Source organism: Ammospiza nelsoni, chromosome 5 (genome assembly GCF_027579445.1).
Source record: "Ammospiza nelsoni isolate bAmmNel1 chromosome 5, bAmmNel1.pri, whole genome shotgun sequence".
In the NCBI taxonomy this organism is placed as follows: domain Eukaryota; kingdom Metazoa; phylum Chordata; class Aves; order Passeriformes; family Passerellidae; genus Ammospiza; species Ammospiza nelsoni.
In genome coordinates this window covers 64,742,921-64,770,505 of record NC_080637.1, presented here as the reverse complement: position 1 = coordinate 64,770,505, position 27,585 = coordinate 64,742,921, and the positions used below count along the sequence as shown (strand labels likewise).

Here is a 27,585-nt window from a genome sequence, read left to right as displayed (position 1 = left end):
CCAATATTCAAGCAGCAATCAGTTTATTATTTGATATGGTAAAGTATGAGCAATACAGTGCTGGGTACAGTGGGGGAAGTTTTCCCTCCAACTGCACACCGATAATTGATGGTTACAGGTATTTATAAGGGTACTCATCAGATTTTTTCAGCAGTTTCTATTTCCAATCTTTACTCATCAGCAATTTTTATTCCAAATTATCACATCACAATTCTATACACTATTGTGATTTTAATTTCTCAGGATGTATCTCAAAGGAGTATCCCCAGATGGTGACAGTCCAGTTTCCGAAAGAAGAAAGACTGATCCCATCTGGTGGGGTCCAGCTCCCCAGATGTGGGTCCACCTTTTAATTGCAAGGACTATAAATCTCATAACAGTGATGTCCAGCTTCCCTTGGTCGAAACCATAAACGCTTGAGGTGATGTTCATCTTCCTTTCTCAAGCTGTTTTTCTCTGCTTCAATAAGGAGTGAGATAAGCATATTTCCTTTATATATATTCTAAAGCTATAGTTTCAAGGATACAAGTAATATTCTAAAATTATACTTCAAAAGGTTATTATTGCAGAGCTTTTTATGGATTAAATGCAAGCAAAAAGCAAGATCTTTAACACCTTAATACCAATGCTCCTAAATCAACCAGGGTTAATTGCAAACAAAAGATACATTCAAAGGCCTTTTCCCATGCTTTATTTTCCTCAGTTATTATTAGAATTCACAACTATCCCATTGTCAGTGTCCACACATATCGCAATCACAAGTACACACATCGCCTGTTTGTACCTGACACGAAACACAGCTCTGCATCTCACATGAGTGACTGTGAAGCAGAACCAGGAGTGCCAAAATGACCCAGACAAAGGCACTTAATTAAAAGATGGGCACCCTTCTGAAGAGTTTGGGAGTTCCTAGAGGATGAGGACATTGATGGCCACACTGGTGCCTTGGCCGCTGTGCAGGCAGGAGCAGTGGTGTACCAGCGTGAGCACTGCAAGCAGGCAGCTGTGTGTCCAGATGTGTGACCATGATCGAGCTTTTAATTTAGATATTGAAACCTTGGCAAGGAGTGTGAGAGCAACCTTCACGATGTATCATCAGAAAAGTGGCACAGGTCAGAAACCATAAACTGAGATGTTTTTGACGGCCGAATTCAGACACCAGCCTTCACCCGGTAACTTAAGGCGGTGAAGCTCCATTCACCTGGCTGATGCTCCGTTCATCCCTAAACCTGCTTTTTAATACAGGAAATGTGTGACCTCCCAGCTGGTGACATGTGATTGAAACCAGTCAATACATCCTAAGAGTCAGGTAGAGGAGGGAGGTGCCGCCGGCTCACCCAGAGCAAGGCACTCCCCCGCGGGGGCAGAGCAGGCTCCGGGCCGAGACGGCCCCGCTCCCTCTCAGACTCTTTCACTTTCGTTTCCGTTTCCGAGGCTTTCCCGGGCGGGGCTTCCCGAGAAAGCCATGGCGCTGACGGTGCAGGCGCTGCGGGTGCTGTGCTCCAGCGGCGGCTGCCTGGAGCAGGGCGAGCTGCAGCGGCGGCTGCCGAGCCGGCCCTCGGCCGAGCAGCTGGCGGCCGTGCTGCGGGACGCGCGGCGCTTCACGCTGGTGCGGCGGCCCGGCCGGGTGGCGGCGGCGGAGGCCGAGGTGGCCGTGGTGGTGGCCACCAGCCCCGTGCGGCTGTGCCCGGAGCACGTCGCGGGCTGCCCGGGGCACTGCGGGCAGCTGCACATCTGCAAGTACCACCTGAAGGGTTTCTGCCGCAACCAGCTGGCCAGGTGAGGGGCGGGGGGCGGCCGCCATGGCGGGGGGCTCGGTGTGCCCCTTCAGGGGAAGGAGCTCTCAGTAAAGGCCTTTCCGCGTCGGAAATGCTCATTGCCTGCTTTTATTTATTTGCGTGTGTGTTGTTGCAAAGGTGGCAGACACAGGCGGTGCTTGCACAGCAGCACTTCCTCCCCGGCTCATCACCCTGGCGCTTTCCTGCCCCGTGAGCAGGGCCGTGCCAGGGAGAGCTGAGTGTCCCCGCAGGTCCCTGAGCTGTGGGACCCTGGGCACTGTGGTAGAGCTGAGCGTCCCCGCAGGTCCCTGAGCTGTGGGACCCTGGGCACTGTGCTAGAGCTGAGCGTCCCCGCAGGTCCCTGTGCTGTGGGACCCTGGGCACTGTGCTAGAGCTGAGTGTCCCTGCACGTCCCTGTGCTGCAGAATTTAAACCATGACGAACTTTGTGGCACATCCCTGAGCTGCGAGACCCTGGGCAGTGAGCTAAAGCTGGGTGTCCCCTCATGTCCCTGTGCTGTGGGACCCTGGGCATTGTGCTAAGCTGAGTGTTCCTGCAGGTCCCTGTGCTATGGCACCCTGGGCAGTGTGTTAAAGCTGAGTGTCTCCTCACATCCCTGAGCTGTGGGACCCTGGGCAATGTGCTAGAGCTGTGTCCCCGCATGTCCCTGTGCTGTGGGACCCTGGTGGATGCACTCATTGGCTGAGAGGAGGTGATGCTCTGGAGCTTTGTTGGTTTTGTGGTTGTGAGCTGCAGGTCAAAAACATGCGGATATTGTCAGAGTGCACTGAGGCTGTAATGACTGTGAATCAGAAGTAGCGTGGCAATTATCCTCAGAGTAATTATGTAATCTGCTTTGCAAATCACATAATGGCTTTATAGATGAGCAATGTGGACTTTTCAGAGCCTAGCTAGTTTGGTGTGCTTTTCCACTGTTCAGTGTAATGCCCATGGGGTATCAAAATAATGCCAGTCATTTTGATCTTGGGTTTCTTGAGTTCTAGGAAGGGATGCAGGTTTGTTCACAACTTCCACTCAGACCACAATCTCCGTGTTCTAAAGCACTATGGACTTGAGCATTTAAACCATGATGAACTTTGCCAGCTTCTGCTTCAAAATGACCCTTCCCTCTTACCAGAGGTGAGTATTACTGTAACAGCTTCTTAGTCTTGTGTTTCAGTGAGCATCACAATGTGGAAGAGGCTTGACAGATGTGGATATTGGTTGTCAATTTAGTTAGCTTAATGCAAATCTAAAAATAAACCTGCATCCTCTGTTCTTGCCTGTGATGGGTTGACCCTGGCTGGCAGCTAAGCTCTTGAACAGTTCCTCACTCCCCTGTCACAAGCAGAGGAGGTGAGCATTAACAAGAAGAACTGAAGTGGCAAAACCTGTGAATGGAGATAAAGACAGTGTAGAAAGGGGAGGAAAGCAGGGGGAAGTGTTGCAAGACACTTCTGCTTCACCACCTCAAAGCAGACTGATGCCCAATAAATCTCTGAGCAAGTGCTACCTTGTAAGAAGGATCCATCTTCCCTTTCTTTTACCTTCCCTCTGTCCCCTTCCTCACTATTATTTGACATTATGTGGCATGGAATATCCCTTTGTCCAGTTGTGACCATTTCCTAGTTTTGGCTGGAATAGAGTTAATTTTCTTTCTCGTAGCTGATACAATGCTGTGTTTTGCATTCAGGGTGAAAACAATGTTGATAACATGTTTTAGTTTTTGCTGAGCAGTGCTTGCTCTGAGTCAAGGACTTTTCAGCTTTTCACACTGCCCTGCTTGCCCATAGACTCAGAGTGCACAAGAAGCTGGGAGGGAATGCAGCCAGGACAGCTGCCCCAAACTGGACAAAAGGGTACCCCATTCCATGTGACATCATTCTGAACAGTGGAGCAGGGGGAGGTGGCCCAGGGGTGGTGCCACACTGGTGGGGACTGGCTGGGCTTTGGTCAGTGAGTGGTGAGCATTGCATTGGGCATCTCTTGTTTTGTCTGTTCTTTTATCATCACTATTATTTCCTCTTCATTTTATGCCATATTAAACTGTGTTTATCTCAGCCCTGCAGGGAGTGAGTGAGAGGCTGTGTGGTGTTTATCTGTTCTGGGTCCAGCTGAGATAGAGTTAATTTTATTACTGGTATCATAAACAGGGCTGTGTTTTGGATTTAATATGAAAATCACATTGGCAACCCACTGAGTGCTTACCTTCAGTCAAGGCCAGTGAGGAGGGGCACAAGGAGCCAGGAGGGAGCATGGCCAGGACAGCTGACCCAAACAGACCAAAGAGATGTGTTATCAACCCTGTTTTGGTCCCAAACCCAAAACATAGTGTGGTATGGTCTGCTATGAAGAAAGTTAACTCCATCCCAGCCAGATTCAGTACCCCTTAGTAAAAAAACCCTCCAAAACTAGAAAATTAGAGGTGTCATTTAGCACTAAATCCCATCTTGAGAATGTCTGTAAGAATGTTGTCTTTTGAAAGATCTTCTAAACATTAGCAGGGCAAAGGAAAAGCTGTCAAGTAATCATTTGGAAAACAAAAAGAAAGAAGAAATATTTCTTTCAAAAGCAAATGTATGCACATTGTAGCCATAAAAAACCTACAAAACATGGATTCAAACAGTCTAAATGAGCACATTGTACTTTGACGTTTAAATTCTTTTTTTCTTCTCCTTCCCAAGGTCTGCTTGCATTATAACAAAGGTGATGGACCTTATGGATCTTGTTCCTTTAAAACATCCTGCACCAAACTTCATGTTTGCCAGTACTTTCTGCGGGGTCAGTGCAGATTTGGCAGCAGCTGCAAACGATCCCATGATTTATTAAATCCAGAATGTTTTGAGAAACTGGAGAAACAGGGGATGAGCTCAGACATTATCAAGAAACTACCTTCCACTTTTAGAAACATGTATGACATAAAAAATGGCAACAGGAGCATGTATGACATAGAAGATGCCAAATCTTCACCATGCAAAGGTAAATAATGTCCTCTTTTGAATACATCAGGAGTGGCATAGTAGTGAATTTAATATTTTCACTGGTGTCATTGAGAAAACTGAATTAGCATCTTGATTTGTGTACAAGGATGGACCTTGTACCTATCTCATTGAGAGAGATGTTTGTCTTGACAAGTGAAGTCAAGAGAGGTTCCTGAGAAACAGAGTGCTGTTGTTTATAAAATTCTCAAACTTGGGGTTAAATACGTGTAACAGGAGCTGGGAGTAGGGAGCTCTATAATTTTGGAGTTTTTTTAGGTAAAATACGTAAAGGTAGAGACCTGTTTAAGAATAGGAGTGGTTGTCTGATTATAAACTTTTTAATTGTTTTTCTTTAATGTAGCGATTGTCTGGCACAAGAATTCACAAACAGCACTATCCTAGTTATTTCTTGGAAGTGTGATATTTCATTTGCACTTTTCTTTTGAAGTTCTTTAGAATTGTAATTTAAGTATAGTTTAGCAGGGAAAAAACAGGATAACAGAATGGAGAATTCAAGTGTGTACGCTCATCTCTGCTATTCTGCCTGGAGTTTCTTCTTCCTTTCCTTAATGTGCTTTAATTTATAAAGTATCAGATTTTGAAACTTTGTATTTTATAGCTGCCAGTGTGATCAGCTGTGTGGAACGCACATTTAACTCAAGTCCATCTGGAAGTATAAAGGAATTGGACTCTATTCTCATTTTGTGGGGATAGCAAAAATCTGTATCTGAGGAATTCAGCAGTTGCAAGGAAATCAAGTTCAGAAAGGATGGATACAGGGAGGGGACTTTGAGTATACAAGTTTATCAAAGGCTTCCTTGTCTTTCTGGGGCTGAGTGCAGTTAGGTGGTTACAATCATTGCCTTTAGGCTTCTTTCCAAGGATAGGAGCACTTTAAGAGGCATTGTTGATCTGAAGTGTGTTAATGGTTCCAATTCCCCCCTCTAGATGGAAAACCCAGTGCTAGACGGGATTCCTCAACTTCAAAGGAGGATGAATCAGAACAGATATGTTTACATCATCTGTACAGAGGTTGTGGCTTTAAAGGTAGGTTGTCTCAAGTATCAGTACAGACTGTGTCAAGTCCAGCCTGTTTTTCTGTTGTCATAAAGAGGAAATGGTAGACATCTTTCACAGAAAGGGGAAACTTTCTGTGAGTTAAATCTCACTACTGTCTGGACTGCTGTAGGAAAATGTTTGACCTGGCACACCAAACAAAGGAGATGTTTTGTTTTGCTCTGGAATCTGCTTGTGCTGAAGATTGGCTACTCCACCTGTGTTTACCTAAGGGATTGCAGAATGATAAGAGTCACATTTCCAAACAGGAAAGATATGAAAGATACTCTGAATTCTAATTTTTTTCTTCTCGTACTCTTCTATTCCATCTGTCTTAGCTGTCTCCCTTTCAAAATGTTCCAAGGTGTCCAGGAACAAGGCTGCTTTGTCATCCTTTTTTTTTTCTTGATGTTCTTGACCTGTGTACTGAATGCCTCCTTGTATGAAGGTGTGGTGCAGTTTCTCCTTGACTTTGCCTGGAGTTAAGTTTCCTTTTGTTCTGCTGTGGAAATTAGCTTGGTGTTTATGCACATGTGCACTGGTGATGTCACCTTCACTCCTGTTGAGGAGTGACTGCCCACTGACACTTTGAACTCTTGTAACACTCTGATACCTGGCTCACTGCTATCATTGCTCTTCTGGATCTCTTGGAGGCTTACTGAAGGGCAAAGGACTTTGAGACTAAAGGAATGATGTCTGTGTATTTTTCAGAAGAGGGGAAAGGTGATGGTTGTTTACTGGGTTGTGTTGGAAGGTGTGGGACCTAGACATGGTATAAATACTGTGGAATAAGTGGTGGATACATCCCTGCTTTCAGCTGGGACAGAGTTAATTTTCTTCCTAGAAGCCAGTACAGTGCTGTGTTTTGGATTTATATGAGAATAACATTGATAACACACTGATGCTTTAATTGTTGCTAAGTAGTGCTTACCCAAAGTAAAGAATTTTTCAGCTGCCCATGTTTTGCCAATAAAGAGGTGCACAAGAGGCTGAGAAGGAGCATGGCCAGGACAGCTGACCTGAACTTGTCAAAGGGCTATTCCATACCATTAAAACATCATGCTCAGCATATAGACTGGGGGAGTTGGCTGGGAGAGGATGATTGCTGCTTGGGAAGGGGCTGGGCATCAGTCAGTGGGTGGTGAGCAAACATGTGTGCATCACTTGTATTTATTGGGCTTTGTTCCTGTCTCACTTTTTGTTAGCTTCATTATAGATATACAAGAGTGTGTGTATATATATATATATATATATATATATATATATATATATATATATATACTTACACCTGCTATATTGTATTTTGTTTCAGTTACTAAACTGTTCTGATTTCAGCCCACAGATTTACCTTTTTCCCATTCTCCCCATTTCATTGAAAGAAATGGGAGTAAATGGCAGTGTTGTACTTAGTTACTATCTGAAGTCAAACAGTGACAATCCTTCTCCTATCTTACAGCTAAGCACTTCTGGGCTTTGGATTTTTCCTCAGTAATACCACTTTGTGACAGAGTGGTTAATCATAAATACACTTTTTTCATATTTATTAAATAATAGCCTTGTAGGAGCCTGTGATCATTTTTTGTCTCTTTGAGAATGATCTGCACAATTTAAATGTGCAAAGAGAGTCTAGTACATACAAAACCTGGACTTCCACCTAAGCCCAAAAATTCAAGTGTTGCTTGCTTATGCTGAAAAATTTTGAACTATTGCTTGTAATGGAGCCATAGGTGAACACTTTCCTGTCATCTTTGAAATCATCAAAAACTATCCTTTTGATGATTTCACCAGCTGGGTACACAGCCCTAAAATGTTGGAGTTCTCTCATAGCCTGTCAAAATACTGTCAAAATCTCCTACTTCTTTTTTTTTTTTTTTTTTAAACTTTTACAGAAAAGTGTATCAGAACCCATTTTCACTTGCCATATAGATGGCAGTACTGTGAGGGTAATACCTGGAAGGACTTCGCGAATATGGAAGAAATAGAAGATGCATATTGTGACCCAAAAAACGCCAGGTATAAACTCTTATAAAAATTTATAATGTTTAGAGTTTGTTGTGTTGTACCAGATCCTTAGTGGCTATAAATTGCTGCAATTCTAATGTAGTCATTGCATAAGCAGTTTTATTTGACATTCTTCTACTGACCTCACTTTGCATGAGATTTTCCCCCCTCTTGGGAGCAGAGCATGTGAAGAATATGGAAATACCTTTCAGAGTTTGGAACTGGTTATATAGCATAAAGAGAGTATTGGAAAGGGCTCATCCCAGTTTGCCACATGCCATGCTGGAAAATTACCTGTTCCTCCTATGTTACAGGCTCTTGGAAGCCCTTCTTAAGTTATGTCAGTGTTCTCTTTAGAATATAGCTGGTCACCAAGGAGAAGGCAGTGCCTGTTTTCCAGTGTTCTGATTTAGGAGTGGGTTATGATCATTGCCCATAGAACCAATGTTGGACATAGGACTGTAATGCAAAATACGTACCAACACATAATAGAGCTAGCACACAGAGTTGTGAAAAGTGCAAGGTGCAAAGCACACATTGTAGTGAAAAGTGCACCTTTGTGTCCTGCTTTTGGATGAGATTGACCTAATTTGCAAATCTGTAGTGGGCTTCTGAATCTATCAGTAAAGCTTCACAAACAGTTCTGATTTCTTTTCCCTCTTTTTTTTTATAGATTTGATTGTGCTTTTACTGAAGAGTTCCTTTTCCCGTTCAGTATCTCTTTTCATGACATGTGCTGTGGGTCGAAAAAAGTCAGACGTCTTTCTACAGCCTCCTCTGTGACCAAACCCCCTCATTTCATCCTCACAACAGAATGGATCTGGTACTGGAAAGATGAATATGGCATGTGGCAGGAGTATGGAAAACAAGTAAGTGTGGAGAAATGGAGAGGCTCCTGAGGCTGGGTGACAAGTGCAGAACTACTGAAAAGTGCACAGAGCTTATATCCTCCCCCTCTCTTGTCACCCTCTTCCTCTCACACTGTACAGATGGACATCAAAGGCCTAATGGGGTCTTTTTCTTGTGATTTTGGTTGGTCCAGGTGGGGGACTGGTCACTGATGAGTCACAAATATTATCAGATAACTATTCAGTGAGTTGTGTCAGATAGGATCACAGTAATAATACATTTTTTACATTGCTTCTGAGAAAAGCCTCCTTCTCTGAAGGTCCATCTTGCTTGGTCTAGTTGGTAAATGTGTCACTCTAAATCAAGGATTTCTCATACACTGATATATCCTGCAGCCAACATACATAAGAGAGTTGTTGGTTTTTAGACTTGCTTTTCTATAACAGACCAGGAGAAACTTTTTTTTCCTCTCTATTTTTGGCATGACAGGATGATCTTCATGCAGCTGCTACTGTCTGCAGTGATGACCTGGAGAAAGCTTATTTGACTGAAAGTTCTCCAAAGATGACCTTCAAAGCTGGAAGACATGAATATGAAATAAATTTTGTGTGTAGGTTGCATTTGTTTTGTTTTTATGTTTTGTTCTTCCCTCCCAGATATCTTGTGGTTCTGAATTACCTTATTACCAGAGATAGAAGAGAGAAATTTGGACTTAGAAACTCTGTCTCTGTAAGCACTGCAATTCAATCAAAGTTCTCAGGATAAGAGCTGTTCATATAAGCAGAGTGGCATTCTATTCTTTCAAAGCTTTTATTTTTGAGGAGTTTTTGTACTAGGTTTCAAGATATCTGCCAGAAAGTCCAAGCATGACACTGATGCTGGCACCAACACAAATGCTGAGGAACTTCTAGAAGACTTGACAAGCCAGTTTCTGCTCTACTTTAATCACTGGTTTGCAGAAAAAAAAAAACACTTGGACAAGGTGTAGGATCCAGACAGTCCTTAGCATTGCAAGACTGTTGCACATATTTTCTTTTCATCCTGTCTGAAAGGCTGAGAAAACACCTTGACTATGTCAAGGTAGGAAGAAGTGTTTCCCAAGAGTTCAGGAAATATAAGCTACTTGTGATGGTACTGTCCTCTCTGAGCTGTTGCTTTTCTTGGCATCTTTTTCAAAAATTATGTATAACAATGATGAGAATCAGCCTGCCTGGACTGTCAGTTTGATGTAGTTGTCTTTGATCCAGCTTTTCATTACTATCTCATTCTGCATGAAAAAAGCCAATCACAAAAACCTCAAACCAAAAAACCAGAAAGGACATGTTATGTGTTGTTTGTGATTCAATCAAAAGCATTGCTGGGAAAACTTGGCCAGCTTAGAAGTGAAAATTGCATAGTGAATCAATCCCTTTTCCAAGGTTTGGGCTTTTTTTAGTAACTTAGGCAAATATATGCAGTGTAGATGTCTTTCAGAACTTCATTTCGAGGCTTGGTGGTGTCAAAAGGTGTTTTTGTTTTCCTGTGTATCTCTCTCTGAAGATAAGGTCTCATTGTCCTGGCTGGTACTTTGTTAGTATGATGTCACAGTAGCTGCAGAGTTTCCAAGATCCAGAAGGAATGCCTCTAAAATTCAGGTTGCTGTGACTTGTTTCTCTTGGTGGCCAATAAAAATAAATGGTCTGTGATAGATGTTGGGTTGTGGTTACAGGGTTTGAAATCTACAACTAAGTGTAGGAAAAAAGTTCTTGGTTGCAAAATGAGGAGGAGGGAGCCTTTTTGTCTATGTTTTTAACAAAACAACTTGGTGACAAATGTGGCTGAGGTGTGAAGGCTTTCAAAAACATCTTTGATTGTTCATGGGATTTTGTTTGGGTTTTTTTTCCCCCAGCCATGATGCAGAAAAACCTTTGCTACAAAACAGAGAGGAAGATTTGCAGGAGACCTAAATTTGTCTCTCAGGCAGAGGTTGAAAAGACAAAAGCCAGGTAACCACAGCTGCTCATTCTGAGATGATGGGTTTAGTGCTTTGTGAATGCTGAATCCTCCATGGGTGCAGATAGGGTGAAGAAGTAGCTGCTAAGGCAGTTGTGAAAGGGCCAAACCTTTCCTACAACCATGTCTTGCCAGGGCAGTGTTACAGCCTGGCCAGTAGTTTTCAATCAGTTCAGAAACCTCTGTGGTGAAGAAAATTTGGGTTTGGCCACAGGAAGTGTGTAAATGTAGGAAATAATTCAACATGTAGCAGTGTGTTTATGTGTACTAGCTCTTTTCGAGATTAATAATTTTCAAAGCTCTGTGCAAGTTCAGAAAAATTCTTTTGAGAGCAGCCAGCCAATCTGAAAGGAAAGCAGTAGTTTTTACAGGTAGAGCAAAAGGTGGGGGCCTGCAAGGAGATAGAGCTGCATGTAACAACCAATTTTTGCACATTCCCTTGCAGCACACAGTCCTTGCTTAAACACTGAAAAGAGCAGCTAAACACACTAATTAAAATTGGAGTGTAAGTACAGGGGAGGTCTGTATCTATCCTGTTTCAGTCACATTGATGTGATACTGGATGTATTTGTATTTACCTCCCCTGGTCTATTACAGCTTTTATATATACATTCAACTCTGCAAGAGAAATCCTTATGTGTTGAGTTTAGAGTATATATTTCTTATTTTCTGATTTGGCATCCTGCTTTCTGACATAAGTCTTGACACGATGACTTGGAACAAATACTTTCATGTGCTGAACAGAAATGACAGTTTTGAAATATTTTTGATATGTTTAGTTGCCTATATTCTCCCTAAGCTTGACAAAAATGTTTAGTATAATATGTACATAAAATGTCATGTTTAGTTTTATTTTCATTGTCTATTTGTGATGTCTTACCATCTACAGGGGCGTTAAACATACAGAAGGTTTTAAGAACATTCCAGCTCACTGGGACAAATCTGCCCTGCCTGAACTGGGATTCAAGGTTTGGAGCTTTTAGTTTTTTCTTTCTGTCAGTTTTGTCATGTAAGGTTTGTTCCATCACAAGTTCAGTGTTTCTATATAGCATAATACAGAGGTATTGGTAAATTTAAACCTGATACCACACTGGACAGACTTGGAGGTGAAACTAGACCCAAATTTGAACAAATGGTGGCAGTAAAACTGTGGCAGCAGGGACTTTCACTGCTACTATCAATCCCTTGGCTTGGCAAATTTGCTGTGTTAACAAGACTGGTACTGGTGCCCAAAATACACAGTTTTGATGTCCCAACATGTGCTGAAAGCAGCAGAGGTAAATGATGCCTCTGAGCTTCAGAGCAGCCCTTCCCTTAGCTGTAGGCTGTTGTGTGTCTCTGGAGAGCTCCTCTGAAATCAGGGGAGTTCACAGAATGGTTGGGCTTGGATGGGGTAACCTCTGGAGATCACAGAAACCAACTCCCCTGCTAAAGCAGGTTCACCCAGAGGAGGTCACACAGGATTGTGTCCAGGTAGGTTTTGAATATCTCCAGAGAGACTCCACAACCTCTCAGGGCAGCTTGTTCGGGACGGGATCTTTTATTATTATATTTACTATTATTTTATTAATTCCAGTGAAGTAAACTTCTTTACCTTTGTAACTCACCCAGTTAATATATGTGTGGCATACTTTCTCTGACTTCCTCTCTGCTTCCACCAGCTCCTCTGTCAACTCTAGTAACTGTGCCTACAGAAAAGGTACTATCTGATGCTCAGAAATCACTAACTTGCAAAATGCAAATCCTCAACAAGTTGTCACTAAGAAACAAGACTAACATTGACATTTTTTATGTTCCTACAAAAATATGCAAGTAAGCTTTGCATGCTTTCAGAACTGTCATGTAAGGAACTGATTTTTAGTAGTGGGACCATGTTTCTCCCTAAAATTGTTTGACTAAAGCCTCTCCAATTGATTTAGAAACACAACAGGCAGTGAGTGCAGTTTGGGTTCACTAGCTGTCAGGAGTATAAAATAAAAAGATCCTCTGGTTTTCTGCAACATAAATTCTCAATTCCTTATTTATGTGCTCATTTCTGCTATGTATTTAGATACTGTTTGATGCATGCATGCATATCTGGACCCAGATACTAAGAGGGATTGAGTGGCTGCACAAAAGCATGGCAAAATAACTTTTCAAACATTTCCTTGCAGCTGATTGAGCTTGACTGTTCTTCTGAAGAATACAAGAAAGTCAAAGTGGACTTTCAGCGCACAATGCCCAAAGCAGCTATTAAAAAGATTTGTAGAGTTCAGAACCCATCCCTCTGGGAACTGTATCAATGGTAAGGGTAAAACACTGCTCTGGTGTGTGTGCATGGTGTTTGTTGTTTCTGCAGTTAGCTGTATGTGCTGTGCTAAAGATAGAACATGCATTCCTGAAATGCCTCTGCCACCACTCTCCCACTGAAATACCTACCTAGTATCAACATTTAGATAAGAGGTATCAACAAACCCAAAGCTCAGTAAAGACACAGAGCTTAGAACAGTCAGATTCAGGGCTGTGTGGGAGGAATCCTTGCTCCTGACTTCTGCCAGGCCTGTGTCCATGACAGCTTCCTTCCAGTGAAACCTTGAAGCTGGTAATGAGTCACATTTAGCACAGTGTTTTGCAGCTGGTCAAAATTGAAACAGCCTTTAAAATGAAATGCAAAACTCAGGGAGGGCAAACCTTAATAGAAACTTCTGTGTTCAGGGAAAAAAAATAACACTGAGATTCCTCCCTCTCTCTTCAGATGCAGTGAAGGAAATAAAACATTTGTAGTAAAGCATTTATGTATAATGTGATGAAAGCAGGTTTGTATGCCCAAATTAGGCCTTACTGTAAAGATTTTCAGAATATACTCTGTGTAAAATTGTTTCTGAGTAGCTGTGGGTACCTGTGGGCACAGCCACAGCAAAGATTCTGCTTCTCATTGCAGGCAGAAGGACCTAATGCAGAAGAGCAATGGTGGAAAGGCTGCAGATGAGAGATTTTTATTTCATGGGACCAGTAAAAAAGACATTGATGCCATCTGCCAGCAAAACTTTGACTGGAGAATCTGTGGCCTTCATGGGACAGTCTACGGCAAAGGTTGTTCTCCAGCTCCTTCAGTAATCCTTGACTTGCTAAAAATTCTCAGTACTCACTGCAGAGGGCTAAAGTTTACAAGGTGGTACTTGGCCAGTCCTGGGCTTCTCTGTGTCGTGATGTGGGACACAGAGCTGAGTTTCACAAGGGTCATTTGGAGCTAAGGCACTCTAAAAGGCCTTGGCCTCTGCTCTCCTAAGTACTTGCAAGAAAAGACAGAAGAGGTCAGTTGTACCAGAAACCATCTGCTAGATTCCAGGCTTACTGCTGTTCCAGTTTCTCCCAACTCCTACAGAGAAGCAGCCTGGCTTTTTTTCTTTTTTTTTCCCCAAGAATCTCAATGTAATTCTGGTTACAGTTTTTTTGTCTTATTAGCAGATTACATCCTTCTATATTGTCCTGTGTACAGGAAATTTCCGGCACATGGAGTGAATAGCTGAGACACGCTGACTGGCTGACTACACACCTTTCTGGTTGAATACTTTGTAACTCTCAGAAATGTTAGAGGATCACAGTGTGTTTTGAGCATGGAAGGGACCCACAAGGATCAAGTCCAGCTGTGCTGATGAATATTAGTGGCCTCTGCCAGGAGAGGAGTTGTGGTGATGGTGGGGGAGCTGGACGTCTAGGGTTAGGAGGATATCCTTTAGAAGATTATGATAACGTTTTAAACATTGGTTTTTAATATGTGTGCTGTGAAAACTAAAAAGTGCATAGTGGTCATTGCCACTAAGAGGGACACAGAGGACAAGTGAAGGCTTTGGAAAGGCTGTTCATGAATTGCTTAATGGATTTGCTTATTTATTCATTTTCACACAGTATCACTTTGTTCCTGCTGTTTTAGTGTCTTATAAACTCTGTCTTGCTGTCTCTTCTGCAGGAAGTTATTTTGCAAGGGATGCATCTTATTCTGACAACTACTGTGGGACAGACTCAAACACCAAGACCATGTTCCTGGCTCGAGTGCTGGTGGGGGAGTTCACTCTTGGGAGTTCTCATTATGTTCGGCCTCCCATGAAGGACAACCAAAAATTCTATGACAGTTGTGTGAATAACTCCTCAAACCCTTCTATCTTTGTCATCTTTGAGAAACAGCAGATTTATCCAGAGTATCTCATAGAATACCAGGCATCAGCAAGATTTCTATAGCAGTAAAACCTGTCATCCTTATGTTTAACTGGTTTAAACAGTTTTTTAGTTTTGACTTGAGAGAGAAAAATTGATTTTGAAGAAGCTGTGTGATCAGATAGGTGAGTGTTCAGAAACATTTTTTCTCTGTCTTTTCTGTGTAATAGAAAACAAGGCATAAAAAGACACAGAGGATGTTTTAGAATTCCTAAAATCCTGTTTCTGTATCCTATTTGTAGCAGCTTTCATATTACCCTACATTATGGGAGCCTTTTATAAATTTATTAGAAGAAATTGCTGATGGTTGTAGCATGAGGATTGGCCATGACTGCCAAGTTTAAACAGTTTGTAGTTATTGTTTCAGGATAGATTTTTACACGTGCTCATTGGTCAGAGGTGCTATCCCTCTACCTGTTTATCTTTTAACTCAAAACTGGATAAAATACAAGTTTTTAGTAATCTGTCTCCTGTAACAATAGACATTCAGGTGTTTGCAACTGTGATAGTACAATCTCTGTGCTCAACTCATTGCATAAATTCATAGCAGCACTCTTCTGTTTTGTTCTTACTTAATCTGCACCAACAAAACCTCAAAAATTAAACTTGCTTGTTGAAACAGAGACTTATTTTCACTTGTTGAGTTTCTCATTTAAAACAATTACCAAAGATACAAGCATTACAGAGGTTGCTTGGTGCTGTGTGATTCAGATGATTTACTGTATCAAATAAATACTGTATTTCATGTCTGAGAACACAAGTTTTTCATGACTTTCACTGTGCCTACAAACACAAGAGTGCTGGCAGGTGCTGTGGAGGAAGCAGAGGAGGCAACTCACAGTTATTTAATACCATACTTAGGAGGGAGACATACTGCTTGTCCTGCTTGGTTATCAGTACCTTGGTTCTGTGGATGAACTTTACGGTTCCCTCAGAGCTGCTGGGAAGGATGGTGAGTGACTGTCTCTCATTAGCTGTTCTGCCTCTTTGGGTGCAGGAGATTCACAGATTTCCTGTGTAATCAAGCTGTCATTGGACTTCTTTCAAGAAAAACATGCTTACCTAGGAAGCTGTCTTCAGCCACAGAGCTGAAACCTTTTAAATCTGAAAATTAGATTGAATATTTAATGATACCTATCAGAAGAAGATAATAGTGTTGAGCAGTCAGCTTACATGTGTGCAATCAAAAAACTTGAGCTATCAAATATTTTTTTAAGAATAAAGTTGCTGATGCATAGATAGATACTTTATCATAAGATTAATGTGCTAAAGTAGCTATAAGTTAGCTACACTGTGCTGCAGAAGCCTTAAGAAATACTTTCTATATGACCTAAAAAAGCTCATCTTCAGCTACATTCTGTATATTTCTTTTTAACTCATCTGGATGATGACTGACAGGGGTTCACTGGGTAACTCTTTATTACTTCAGCACTGTGAGCCAGGAGCTTGGCCATGATTAGCTGGAGTAAGGCTGTGCAGACCCCCTTTTTTGTAAACTGCAGATCTAGCAGCATATCTGCTATTTGTGTTTAAATATCTCCCATTTGTGTTTAATCCCACTGCAACACAGAATAGGGACAGGCAAATTGGCTGTATTATTTCTTTTGAAAGATTTGTAATAGAACATAAAGGATAAATCTAATGTCAGCAAAAGAGCTTGTCAGCAAATAGCACATTCCTTGAGGAGGATAACAGTTATGTAGGAAAAATTTCCTGTCTGTTCAGAGTAAGTTTTTCTGCCAAAACAAAACCCATGTTCATCTACATGTTAATGGCAAATGAGAATACTGGTTGTTTGAATTTCTTCCTCTGAACATAAGCAGAATTTCAGGTAAGAACTAGGATAGCTAAAGTCATGTTAATCTTCTGCCAGAAAATTGAAACAAACATTCTTTTTTTAGGCAAAAAGTTGAAATATTTTTATTGATATTTTTTATTGTATTTTTAAAACCTCTAACTTGATTCTTGTATGTGTATGAGTGTAAGTAAAACAGAGAATAAAATGCCTCGTTGTTGTACTTTGTAGTCTGTTATTTCTCCATTATCACAGAAAAGAAAAGTTACCTTGTTTTCCACTTTTGAAACTGCAGGGGTAACATTCTTGTGTACGGTAAATAAACAGGTACTCAAGCCAGTAAACTCCTTCTGAGGGTTTTCTCTTTTTCAATACTGAAATCACAATATTCCAATAAACTTGTAAATTTTGAGGTTGTTGTTAAGCAGTAGAAATCCCTCTACAGCTGTTTGGGTTGCATTTGGAAATGAACACATTAAAGAGATGTTTGCATTAAATCCAAACTTTAGGCAAAAAGTAACATTGGTCCTCTTTTCTGAGTGAGGAGTATCTCTTTTGGCTACTTAAGCCAAGCCACTGAGCAGGAAGAGTGCAGTAATGTGTCACTCACTCCCACACCATGTGAGGAGACAGATAAGCTGTGAAGGTTGTTTCCTTTTTGGTACCAGGTCCATCCTGGCAAGGCAGACAGCACAGCCAGCAGAAGCCAAACAGCTTTGCTGTGCCAGCAGTGGGGTGTGGAGCCATGGGGGTTTGTGACCCCTGATTCTGCTGTGCTGGAGAGGGGCCTGGCAGCCAGCCAGAGGCAGTTCACTGCACCTTTTCATGAGGGGTACCTGGAGCCAGGTTTGTCTTCATTTTCTGACTGGATTTTATGCTGTGTGGGTGCCAAAATCCTGTCTAAGTGTTGGCAGCAAGGGAGTGGCAGTATCTGGTTTGGATACCTGCAGCCTGGCAAAGTAGGGGCTGGTGGGTGAGAGGAACTTGGGTGGACGGCAGATAGCAGGTGCTCAGTGCTGCTGGGCTTGGAGAACAAGCTTTGCTTCCAGGAACCAGGGCTGCCTTGGGGCCAAAGGGCAAGTGAGAATTGCAGAAATGCTGCTTAACTTGGAGTTCTTCCAGCAGAAGATCCGGGTGGGATGGCTGTTACATGGGCAGCACAACTGCTGCTTCCCTGTTTGTCCAAGGATAGACTTCATGGCCTCCAAAGCTCCACTGCACTTCTTGCTTCAGGCCCATCACAGTTTCATCTCTGCATGCAGAAATCCTAGCAACTGAGGGAATACTCCCTCCTTGGAAGTAGCCACAGCTCCCTGCAGTGCAGGGAGAAAAACATCTTAGAAACATGAGATTTTTCAAGGTCAGAAGAAAGTGAGTGGGGCCAGTATAAACCAAGCAGTGAAAGACAGTTTATAAATCAGCTTTAAATTATTTTACCCTGCTTTCTACTGTAAACACCTGGAAGAGTCTGGTATCAGGTGAAGCTATGTCCAGGATGATTAACAAAGGGAAATGAGGTGATCATTGCCTGAAGTATCTCACACAGAGAGGAAATTCTGCAGTTTAATGCCAGATAAAACTAGAAAGTTCCAATTTACAATCCATGAAGCATAATAATTTCTGCCACCCAACTCTGTTTTTCTAGGAATACTATTTTTAAAGTACAAAACTGTAAAGCTTTTTTCCTATCAGCATCTTCATTAAAAATACCATTTCATACTGACAGCTTTCTGTCATCATTACAAAGACCAGAAGACATATTTAATAGAAGCTTTCCTTTACCAAGCAGCCTTTGCTTCATATCAGCTGTCAGAGAATGACTAAAACCCTTTTGTAACACAGACGTGCCCAATTTTAAACAAACTCACAGCTCAGCAATGCAAGACAACACACTTGATGTTTCTGAGGAAAGGAATTTTAAACCAGCTTCCTTGTTCCTCCCTAGCCCCAACTGCTGCTGACTGAAGCACGTTGTACCAGAATGCTAAATAGTTACCATTACTTAAGGATATAAAGCTGTGTTTTGCTATTGCAATTATAAACATAGTGCTGGGGGTGGGGTTTTTGTTGACACTGTTTTGCTTTTGTTCTGGAGGGGGCTTTGGTAGACATCTTTTTGTGGTTTGTTTTTTTGAGGGTTTTTTTTAGTTAATTCTAAAACCAGCCCTGCTCAAGATCAGTTTGGGACCATGTTATATAGGTGCACAAACACACCTTGATTACAGTGATATTAGCAGTTTCTGTTTTGGACAGCTGCTGGCAATCTAGGGCCCTGTTTTCCTGAAAATGTGTGCTTGCAGAGGCTCACTGATCCCTGCCACAGCTCACTCTGGGTGTGTTGCTGAGCTCACACAGCCAGGATGTGGTCCAGCACCACTGAGTGTCCTGGTGCAATGTCTGCAGTGTCTGTGACTGCATCACCAACCATTAATGAGAAGGAACAAATGGCCTGAGGCTCTTCCTGGATTCCTGGAAAGTTGGCAGGCTTTTTCCTGTCTTCTCTAGCTGTCTGTCTCAGCCTGCATGTAGAACAAGGGTTGATGCACTTCCAGAAAGCTGACTTCAAATGCAAAAATAATTTCTCTGTTCCACACTGCTACAAACTGACAGGTGAAAACACATAGCACTTCTGAACCAGAATGGTTGAAAGCCACTTAGCACAGACTCAAGTGAGTTTGCTTGAACACATACTGTCCATGTTCAATGTGGATGCAGCTGAGAAAGACTCTTGGTTCATTTTCCAAGCCTGTAAAATGTGATGCACACCAGCAGCCACTTCAGGACTGTTTTTTCTCTCTGTGGCATCAGTATTTGGAATTATGTTGGTGGAGAGGCACCTCAATGCATCCCAGTCATACCAGTTTGATGCCAGTGCCAGCAAGAGATGCACAGAGCCTGGAGAGGGTTCATAGTTCAGCAGGAGAGCACCTGAAGAGGAGCACAAAGGAATTCCAGCACAACTTGAATGCCTCTTTGCAAGTATATGCAGCATGCAGAATAAAAAATGAGGCTAGAGATGTGCACTGCTGCACGTCTGTGATCTCACTGGCCTCACACAGACGTGGTGGGATGGCTCCTGTGACTGGAGTGCTGGAATGGAAATGTACAGGCTTTTGAGGAAGGACAGAGGACATGAGAAGGGGGTGTCACCCTCTGTCAGTGACCAGGTGTAGTGCATGGAGCTCCACCTGGGGATGGAGGAGGAGCTGATTGAGACCTTACAGGTCAGGATTAAAGGGAAAGACAAGGCATCAAATAAAGCTTGTTAAAATTCAAATATCACGTCCTCCAAGATCAGGAGTCATGCATCCCAACAAAGAGGAAGTGAGGCAAAAATATCAGGATGCCTTAATGGATGAGTAAGGAGCAAACAAAAAAAGAAGTCTACAGAAGGAGGAAGCAAGGCCTGGGAGGAGTACAGAGAAATTGTCTAAGCAGTCAGGGATCAGGTTAGGAAACTAAAGCAAGTCCTGATAGAAATAAATCTGGTCAGGGATGTCAAGGGCAACAAAAAAAAGCTTCTACTGGTATGTGGGTGATAAAAGGAAGACTAGGGAAAATGTGGGTCCTCTCTAGAAGGAAACAGGAGCTCTGATTATCCAGAACATGAAGAAGGCTGAGGTACCCCATGCCTTCTGCCTCAGTGTTCACTGCTAAGTGCTCACCCACACCACCAAGCTGCAGAGGCAGAGAGCAGGAAGAAGAATTTATACAAAATCATGGGTAAGAAAGGGAAAAGATTGATTTAGGCTTGGCTTATTTTGTCAAAAATGAAGCACACAACAATCTTCTGATTCATGTAAGAAATACAAACAACCCTTTGACAGATGACTTCAGATGGAATAAACTTCCTGCTCATTCTGGTAGGTGGGAAGCTTTTAGGCAGGGCCCATCCAGCTTTTTGTCAACTGTGTATGTAAGCTATAGAGAAAATCAGCCTCCAGCTCACTGTTTCTAGGAGGGGAAAAATTATGCGTAATGTGTAGAAACTAAGGTAAATACAGCATGTTGCTTTTCAAATAAATAACAATCACTCTATCAGCAATTCATATAATCAGTGTGTCTGTAACAGGGCACTTCTGCTTAGCATGCCAGAAATGCTCCATGGAAAAAGGAACAATTCCAAGACTTCCCCAGTCAGTGCTTCACCACTGTTGCCTATACAGTTATGTTAAAAAAAATATACATGAAAGAGGAGAGACAGTCTTTGAGGAACAAGATCCAGTAATTTGATCAGTGTTCAGGCAGCATGTGGGAAGAAGGCAGCAAAAGATGCTTGCTGGAGAGAAACTCAGGGGCCTGGCCAGGCATCAGTGAGCAGATGGCTCCATCCTTGCAGTGAAGCTGAGCAGTCAGTCTCTTCCTCCTGCTGCTGCAACACTTCTCTGTGCACATCACCAAGAGATGCTGTACCTAAGGAACCCTCAAGCAGACTCTGTCAGGCATGCAGAAAGTCAAGACTTGCAAAGAACCAAAGGTGCGTCCTTATTTTTATAGTGCTGCAAGAGTTTTTGTTCTATACAAAAATTTTTAAAGAAAAAATATAAGAATAAATGAATTTTTTTAAAGGGTCTTGGGACTGCACCAATCTCTTGTCACAGTTCTGTTGTTGTGGCTTAACCCCAGCCAGCAGCTCAGCCCCTCAGAGCTGCTCATTCACACCCCCATAGTGGCATGAGGGAGAGAATTTTAAGAATGAGAAAACTCATGGATTGAGATGAAGACAGTTTAATAGGTAAAGCAAAAGCCACACACCAAACAAGGAATTCATTCACCATTTCCTATGTGCAGGCAGGTGTTCCACCACCCCAGGAAGCAGAGCTCCAGCAGGCACAACAGTGACTTGGGAAGGCAAATGCCATCACTTGGAATGTCGTCCCCCTTCCTTCTTCTTCCCCTAGTTTTATGTGCTGAGCATGGCGCCATAAGGTGTGGAATGTCCCTGTGTTCAGTGGGGGTCAGCTGGCCCAGCTGTGCCCCCTTCCAGCTTCTTGTACAACACCAGCTGTGTGGCAGGGGAGGCTTTGCAGAAGTGTGGGACAGAGGGAATGTCAGGAGTGGAAGCTACAATTGTTTTGGCTGGGAAGATGCATGTGCACAGTCACACAGCTTGAAGGGATCCATGGGGCTGCTGCAGCTGGCAATCAGACAGATTCCTTCCTGAGGGGGTGAGGCACTTGGGACATGACCTGCTCCAGTGTCACAGGGGTCAAGAGAGCTGCTGGATCTGATCATCCTGGATCCCACTCCTTTGCCACCAGCTCTGGTGCACACATGCTCTTAATTTCCTTGATTCAAGATAGACAGAGGTGGTGCCAACTGCAGTGTTTGGAAAGGCCTCCCCATGAAGCAGAGGTGGTACCAACAGCTTCTGATTGCCTTTAAATTTCCTCCAGTCCTCCTGCTTGCTTTAGATTTGTATCTTCTTTGTCTCCACCTTTCCAACAGCAGCTCAACAGACAGAAAAACGGCTGTCACCTCATTTCTTTGGTCTTAGCTGCTGGAATTTACTGGTTCATTCTTCTGTCATGTCAATGGACTGTGCCAAGTGCAAATCGTTAATCTAAGTGTATTTAAAATCATTTCAAAGCATGGAGGAGGTGCAACTTCTCTGGCTTTACAGACACAGGTGGAGCTTAAGCATTGTACAGGGGCCTCAGCTTTGACTGTTAGTGGAGTTCATGAAAAAATCCAATGCACTGCATCCCAGGTCTTCTGCTGTAACTGTGGTGCCTTTGGAGTTTTCTCTAGGGACTCACAAGTTCATGAGAAGGATGTGTCATATGATGAATTGAAATTAAAATCTACTCTAAATTGCGGAAACTGAGCATGAGGAAATCATTCTCACAGATAAGTGAAAAGAAGTGTGATGAACAAAAGCAAATGAAGGTGGAATGCTTCTTTGTAGATACTATTCCCAGCAATTTGAAAACATCCTAAAAAGACTGTGGAGCCCATTTTAAAAAGTGACTGGAAGCTGTCCCACAGGAGAGCAGTGAGGAAGCACCTACTGACCATCAGTGGGACTTAGGCTCCTACCTGTCCTTGGACTTTTGAAAAATAATCACACCCAGTGACTCACTAACAAAGGCTCTCATTCCAGGAAGCTCAAGGATGTACATTCCCTTTTAGCGAGATTCCAGCACAATGTAGACTCCATTTTTTGGTCCAAGTGTGGCTTTTGATTTGAGCTGCAAAGGAATCTGAAAGAGAAAAGAGCGTCTTATGTGCAGTTGTGTTTGTTTATGTGTGTATGACACCCCCACATACAGACAGACATTTTTGCTGGAGGACCAAATCATACCAGGATCACTGTGGAAGCTGTAAAGTGCTTGTTTTACAGTCAGCTGTGGTGGTATAATATTAAATAGAATTTACAGCCAGAGGCTGAGGCAGTGGTTACCCAGGAATGCTGTAGATCTGAACAGAAAGAAATTAACTCTATAAACTCTAGAGCTGGGTGCAATGTCCATAGCAATAGGCATATACTAGAGTGCTGACATCCTGTGAAATATGGACACACATTCTCACCCTCTATGAATTGTGACATTTTGCCTGTGGCCTTGCCATACTGCTCTCCACTAAGGCAGGGCTGTGTAACAGTCCTTTTGTAGGAAAAATGATATATCTGAAATCACATTTTGCTTGAAACATGCAGTCCATGCCTTGTCTCTCCTTATTATGGAAGTGTCTCTGGCAGTTTTCTCAAATGAAGAGAAGTCACAAAGGCAAACCAGTTGTCCTGCCTAGGACACACTGTCAATTCCCTCAGGTTAACAAGTGTGATCTTTAAGCCTCTGCATGTACAAACCTCAGTCTCTGGGCAGGTCTTGAATTTAAACTTCTGCAAAATCCTCAGCAGAGTAATTTTTGTCTCCAACAAACCCATTTTCATACCAAGGCAGCCACGGGGTCCTGCCCCAAAGGGCAGGTATGCAAAGGGATGTCGTTCCTTCTTGGCCTCCTCTGTAAACCTAGAAGGTGCAGAGATGGAAACCAGTTCAAGAAACACTTTTTGCTCAATTCCATGTTTTAATTTAAATCTCAAAAGCTGGGTATTTCAATTGATCTTAATTGATAGGTCTTGGGGACTATTGATAGATTATGTCCTGACATCCTATGTAAAAAGATAATTGACTATGGCCATCAGCCTTTGTCAGCTGGTGACTTCAGGAGAGGACATGGAGACATGAGTTTTACTTCCAATCTATCTTTAATGAAAATCTCTCATCTTTTTGGATTCAGTTTCCAAGAACTTTGCACTGCTAAGGTCCAGAGAACTCATGCAGGGTAGAAAGAGATGAGAGGTAATACAGGCTAATTGGAGCTTTGGAAAAAAGAATATTGTGTGTTTCCACTAATTCCATCCCCATGCTTTGAAAACCTAAATAAGATTGAGCCACTACTCCAAAAGGTACTGTAGAGGCCCCTAATTGGAGATTGAAGGACCATTAATTCATGTACTAAGCACTGTTGCATAATCAGATAATACTTGCCTTGCTCACCTCCATATATCAGCCCGGTAAATTTAAAATCTCCCTTGTTTTATTCCTACCACCAATTTTAAAATGAAATACTGGGGAGGGGGAGAAAGGGGAAGGCTGCAGCTGAATTATTTTATTTCATTTTTTGTTATGCTCTTATTTTATAATTCTTGCTAACATTACCAGCTATACAATCTGAGCAGAGTGTTAGTACTTATGGATCATTCCTTGGGGAAGGTTCAAAAGGAAATTAATCTCAGATTCATACCAAACAGCACTGTGTGAATCAAGGGGACTGCAGCCCCTACTAACCATTTCACCCTTTCATACTACTGTTAAAAGTGGTGAACAAACAATTAAGAAAGCATTTTTAGATAAGCATTGCTAAAAATACCCACCCCAGACTTCCAGTTGCTGCTAAGATTCCTCTCCAACAAAATCTCTGGGCTTCTCTAACCCTGGCATTGTTTTTCTTTGTGGCCAAAAGATTCTAATGGAGCATATGCCTAGATTTGTTCCAGAATGAACATTAGAAAAATCCATCTACACCACACATGTGTTGTCCTACTGGCAAAGATGGTTCTGGGCTGCCAGCCTCACACCCAGTTGTTCATGGAGCAGGCACTTCTTTTCTAGGTAAACTTCTGAATGTAGTGGTAGCTTAAAATGCATCTGCCCACTAAATAGTTTAAAAATATAGCTGCCCACAAAACTAAATTGTGCTTCCCCACAGCTCCACATCAGCTGAAACTCTCCCTGTAAGCTCAGCCCAGCACCTGTAACCCGGGGCAGGTACAAAACCACAGCTTGAAAGGGCTCCCCCTGCCCACTGAAGACATAAATGCTCCATGTGACACTGTCTCGCCAAGCAAAAATCAAGGATCCTAACTTACAGACAGAGAGCAAATTCCCAGAGGGAGATGGGGTAGGTTCCCCACTCACAGAGTACCCACATTGTTATATTTCAAGTGAAAAGAGGGCTCTGAACCAGAGAGGAGCTGGATGAGTTTCCCAGATACAGCCAAGCCAGTGAATATACTGTCCCACTTCAGAATTTCAGCACCCAATAAACATTGTTCACAGGATCTGATTTGGAAACAGGTCTGAAAATCTCTGTCCCAGTTCAACCTTGACCAGACCTTGCACCTTCTGTGGAATACACCACTATCATCACTTGTCTGATTTAGTGGAAATAACATGTTTTCACGGTCTAAATAAAACTGGGCTTCTCTTGGTGGAAAAGCTGCTTTGGATGAATAGTGGGTGACTGTGGCTGTGAGAGAGCAGCAGGATCTGGTGCCTGCAGATGCTGGAGTTCTGTGCCCACAGGCCCAAATAAGGACCTCAACCAAAGGGTGAAAAGCATTTCTCCACATACCTCTCAGGAATGAACTTCTCAGGGTCTGGCCAGAACTCAGGGTTGTGGTGAAGGTGTCCAACTGCAATTTCAATGACAGCTCCAGCTGGAATATGCTGCCCCAGCACCACACAGTCTTTAGCTGCTTCCCTAGTGAATCTGCAACAACATCATGCATCCCAGATGATTAATAAAGATTAAAAATACAGCAGGAGAGATCTGTAAAAGTATCTGTCTTCATCTGACCAAACAATTTCTGGGTAACACTTTCTCATAGATAAATACAACAAGTATTGCTGATACCAGTATCTTCTCGGGTTACAATCATCTCCACTTAGAAGTCCATAACTCCAGCCCAGGTGGTTGACTTTTGCCCTTTTCACAGGAAAGCATTTCTGGTTGTTTACTGTTTTCGAGAGCATTAACTGCTAAACTGCAATTTTATTGTTGATGTTTGGTTTAGACTCATTTTTTAAATGAAAATTGCTGATGAAATGTGTCAGTCATCTCTAATAACAGCTAGAAAGAGTGTGCTGGTTTGCCTCCAGGAAAAAAAGAACAGTAAATATAGCTTTGAGGGTTTTTTTTTATTTGAGAAGCTCCCTCCTGTTGGTGCAGCACCTGAAACTTAGCAAGGGATTATTAGTTATATTAGTTGTAATATTATATTAGTTGTAGTATTAGGGCTGAGTGTTCTGCTGCTACTCTAGAAATACAACTAATACACAAGCCTTAGAAAAGCACATTTCACATATATTCATCAAAGACAGGCATGATGTTAACAACAAAACTCTGCTGCTTTCTCCCACCCTGTGGTGATGGGTGACAGAGGTGTCCTTAGGAAACTCATCATGACAACACTGAGAAAAGCCACCTGCCAAAGCCCAGCTTGTGTCTTACAAAAGATTGTGTGTGCGTGTGCATGAGTGGTTCTGATCCAGATCTTTTGGTGCTTGGGTGGTCACTACAGACCCCAAACCAGCCCAGAGCCAGGTGGGTGCCCTGCTGTCTCAGTCTGGGAGCTATTCCCTCACCATCTGCAAGAACAGGGGAGAGGCAATGTGCAGGAGCTTCCTTTGCTGCTTCCCACACTCTGCTGAAAAGTTGAACAAAGATTTCAGCTTCAGGGCTGTCAGTCTGGTATCATCACAGAAACACATTCTTCCCTTGCTGTCACCCATCTCCCTTTCTCACAGACAAATAAATAACAGAGGCTCCACACCTGGAACAAAACACTGGCATTAAAAAAACAAACAAACAAACAAAAAAAAACCCCCCAAAACTTAGACAAGCTATCCTTCTCATTCCTACATGAATTTGGTGATAATGGAAGCATGAGTTCTGGGGGAGAAAGTTCTCTGGATAGTAAGTTCATTTAAAAATATCAACTCATTTCATAACAAACTTGGCTGCTACTCATTTTTCACTGAACTCAGCAGAATCCTTGTCATAGGTAATTAACATCTTTCATCAGCCCTGGGCTGTCCTATCCATTCCACATCCATCAGAGTAAAAGCCGGATCAATAAACAGCCCTGACAACACCAAACAAAACTTCAGAAGAACTTGTTCTATTCTTGTTCTGTCTCCCATCTGACAAACATGGACTGTTTCCCAGTGATAGAGCCCAAACTCAAAGACCCCTGTCACTTTAACTAGTTTCCACTGGTACCCCAAGTATAACACAGTAAAACCCCATCATCTCATCCAGGAGTAGATATCTCATATTAACTCTCTGAACAATCCTGCAGATGCCCATGAAAAAAATTTTGACTCTCAATCTTGGTGAACATATAGAAGAGAATATGATTTTAAGCTTTTTTCATTCTAAGGTGCTTGCAGTCATGGGTTAAATTTTTCAAAAGCTCTCACAGCAAGCTCAGCTTTGGCTTCTTTCCAGTCATCTGAATTTTTCCCTGAGCTTCATGAGAAGCATTGCAACTGGCTGATCTCTTTGAAAAAATTGTATTTCTTAATATTTTTATTTATACTTGTGATAAGTTGGAGCTTTGAGAATCAATTTTCTAATTTCTTTTTTTGCTTGTTTTCAGTTCATCAATATAGAATAAGTCATGTGTGACTTGGGACAAAACTTTCAA

At 42.4% G+C, this 27,585-nt stretch overlaps 2 protein-coding genes across 2 annotated transcripts in view; one reads left to right on the top strand and one right to left on the bottom strand.

Annotated features, from left to right (window-relative positions):
* The first annotated feature begins 916 nt into the window (after positions 1 to 916).
* On the top strand, positions 917 to 16,869 carry PARP12 (poly(ADP-ribose) polymerase family member 12). The gene is made up of 13 exons (XM_059472627.1): positions 917 to 1,089; positions 1,435 to 1,779; positions 2,783 to 2,918; positions 4,463 to 4,757; positions 5,708 to 5,806; positions 7,705 to 7,828; positions 8,490 to 8,685; positions 9,155 to 9,275; positions 10,554 to 10,650; positions 11,547 to 11,625; positions 12,811 to 12,941; positions 13,578 to 13,729; positions 14,607 to 16,869. The coding sequence occupies exons 1-13, from the start codon at positions 917 to 919 to the stop codon at positions 14,873 to 14,875; spliced, it is 2,217 nt and encodes a 738-aa protein (XP_059328610.1). The 3' UTR covers positions 14,876 to 16,869.
* A 4,529-nt stretch (positions 16,870 to 21,398) lies between these two features.
* TBXAS1 (thromboxane A synthase 1) overlaps positions 21,399 to 27,585 on the bottom strand; it is a 227,848-nt gene continuing 221,661 nt past the window's right edge. The window contains exons 11-13 of the mRNA XM_059472124.1: positions 25,509 to 25,646; positions 23,458 to 23,620; positions 21,399 to 22,849 (exon numbers count right to left, since the gene is read on the bottom strand). Of these exons, the coding sequence (XP_059328107.1) occupies positions 22,775 to 22,849; positions 23,458 to 23,620; positions 25,509 to 25,646 (376 nt within the window). The 3' untranslated portion in view covers positions 21,399 to 22,774. The remainder of the gene's footprint in view (positions 22,850 to 23,457; positions 23,621 to 25,508; positions 25,647 to 27,585) is intronic.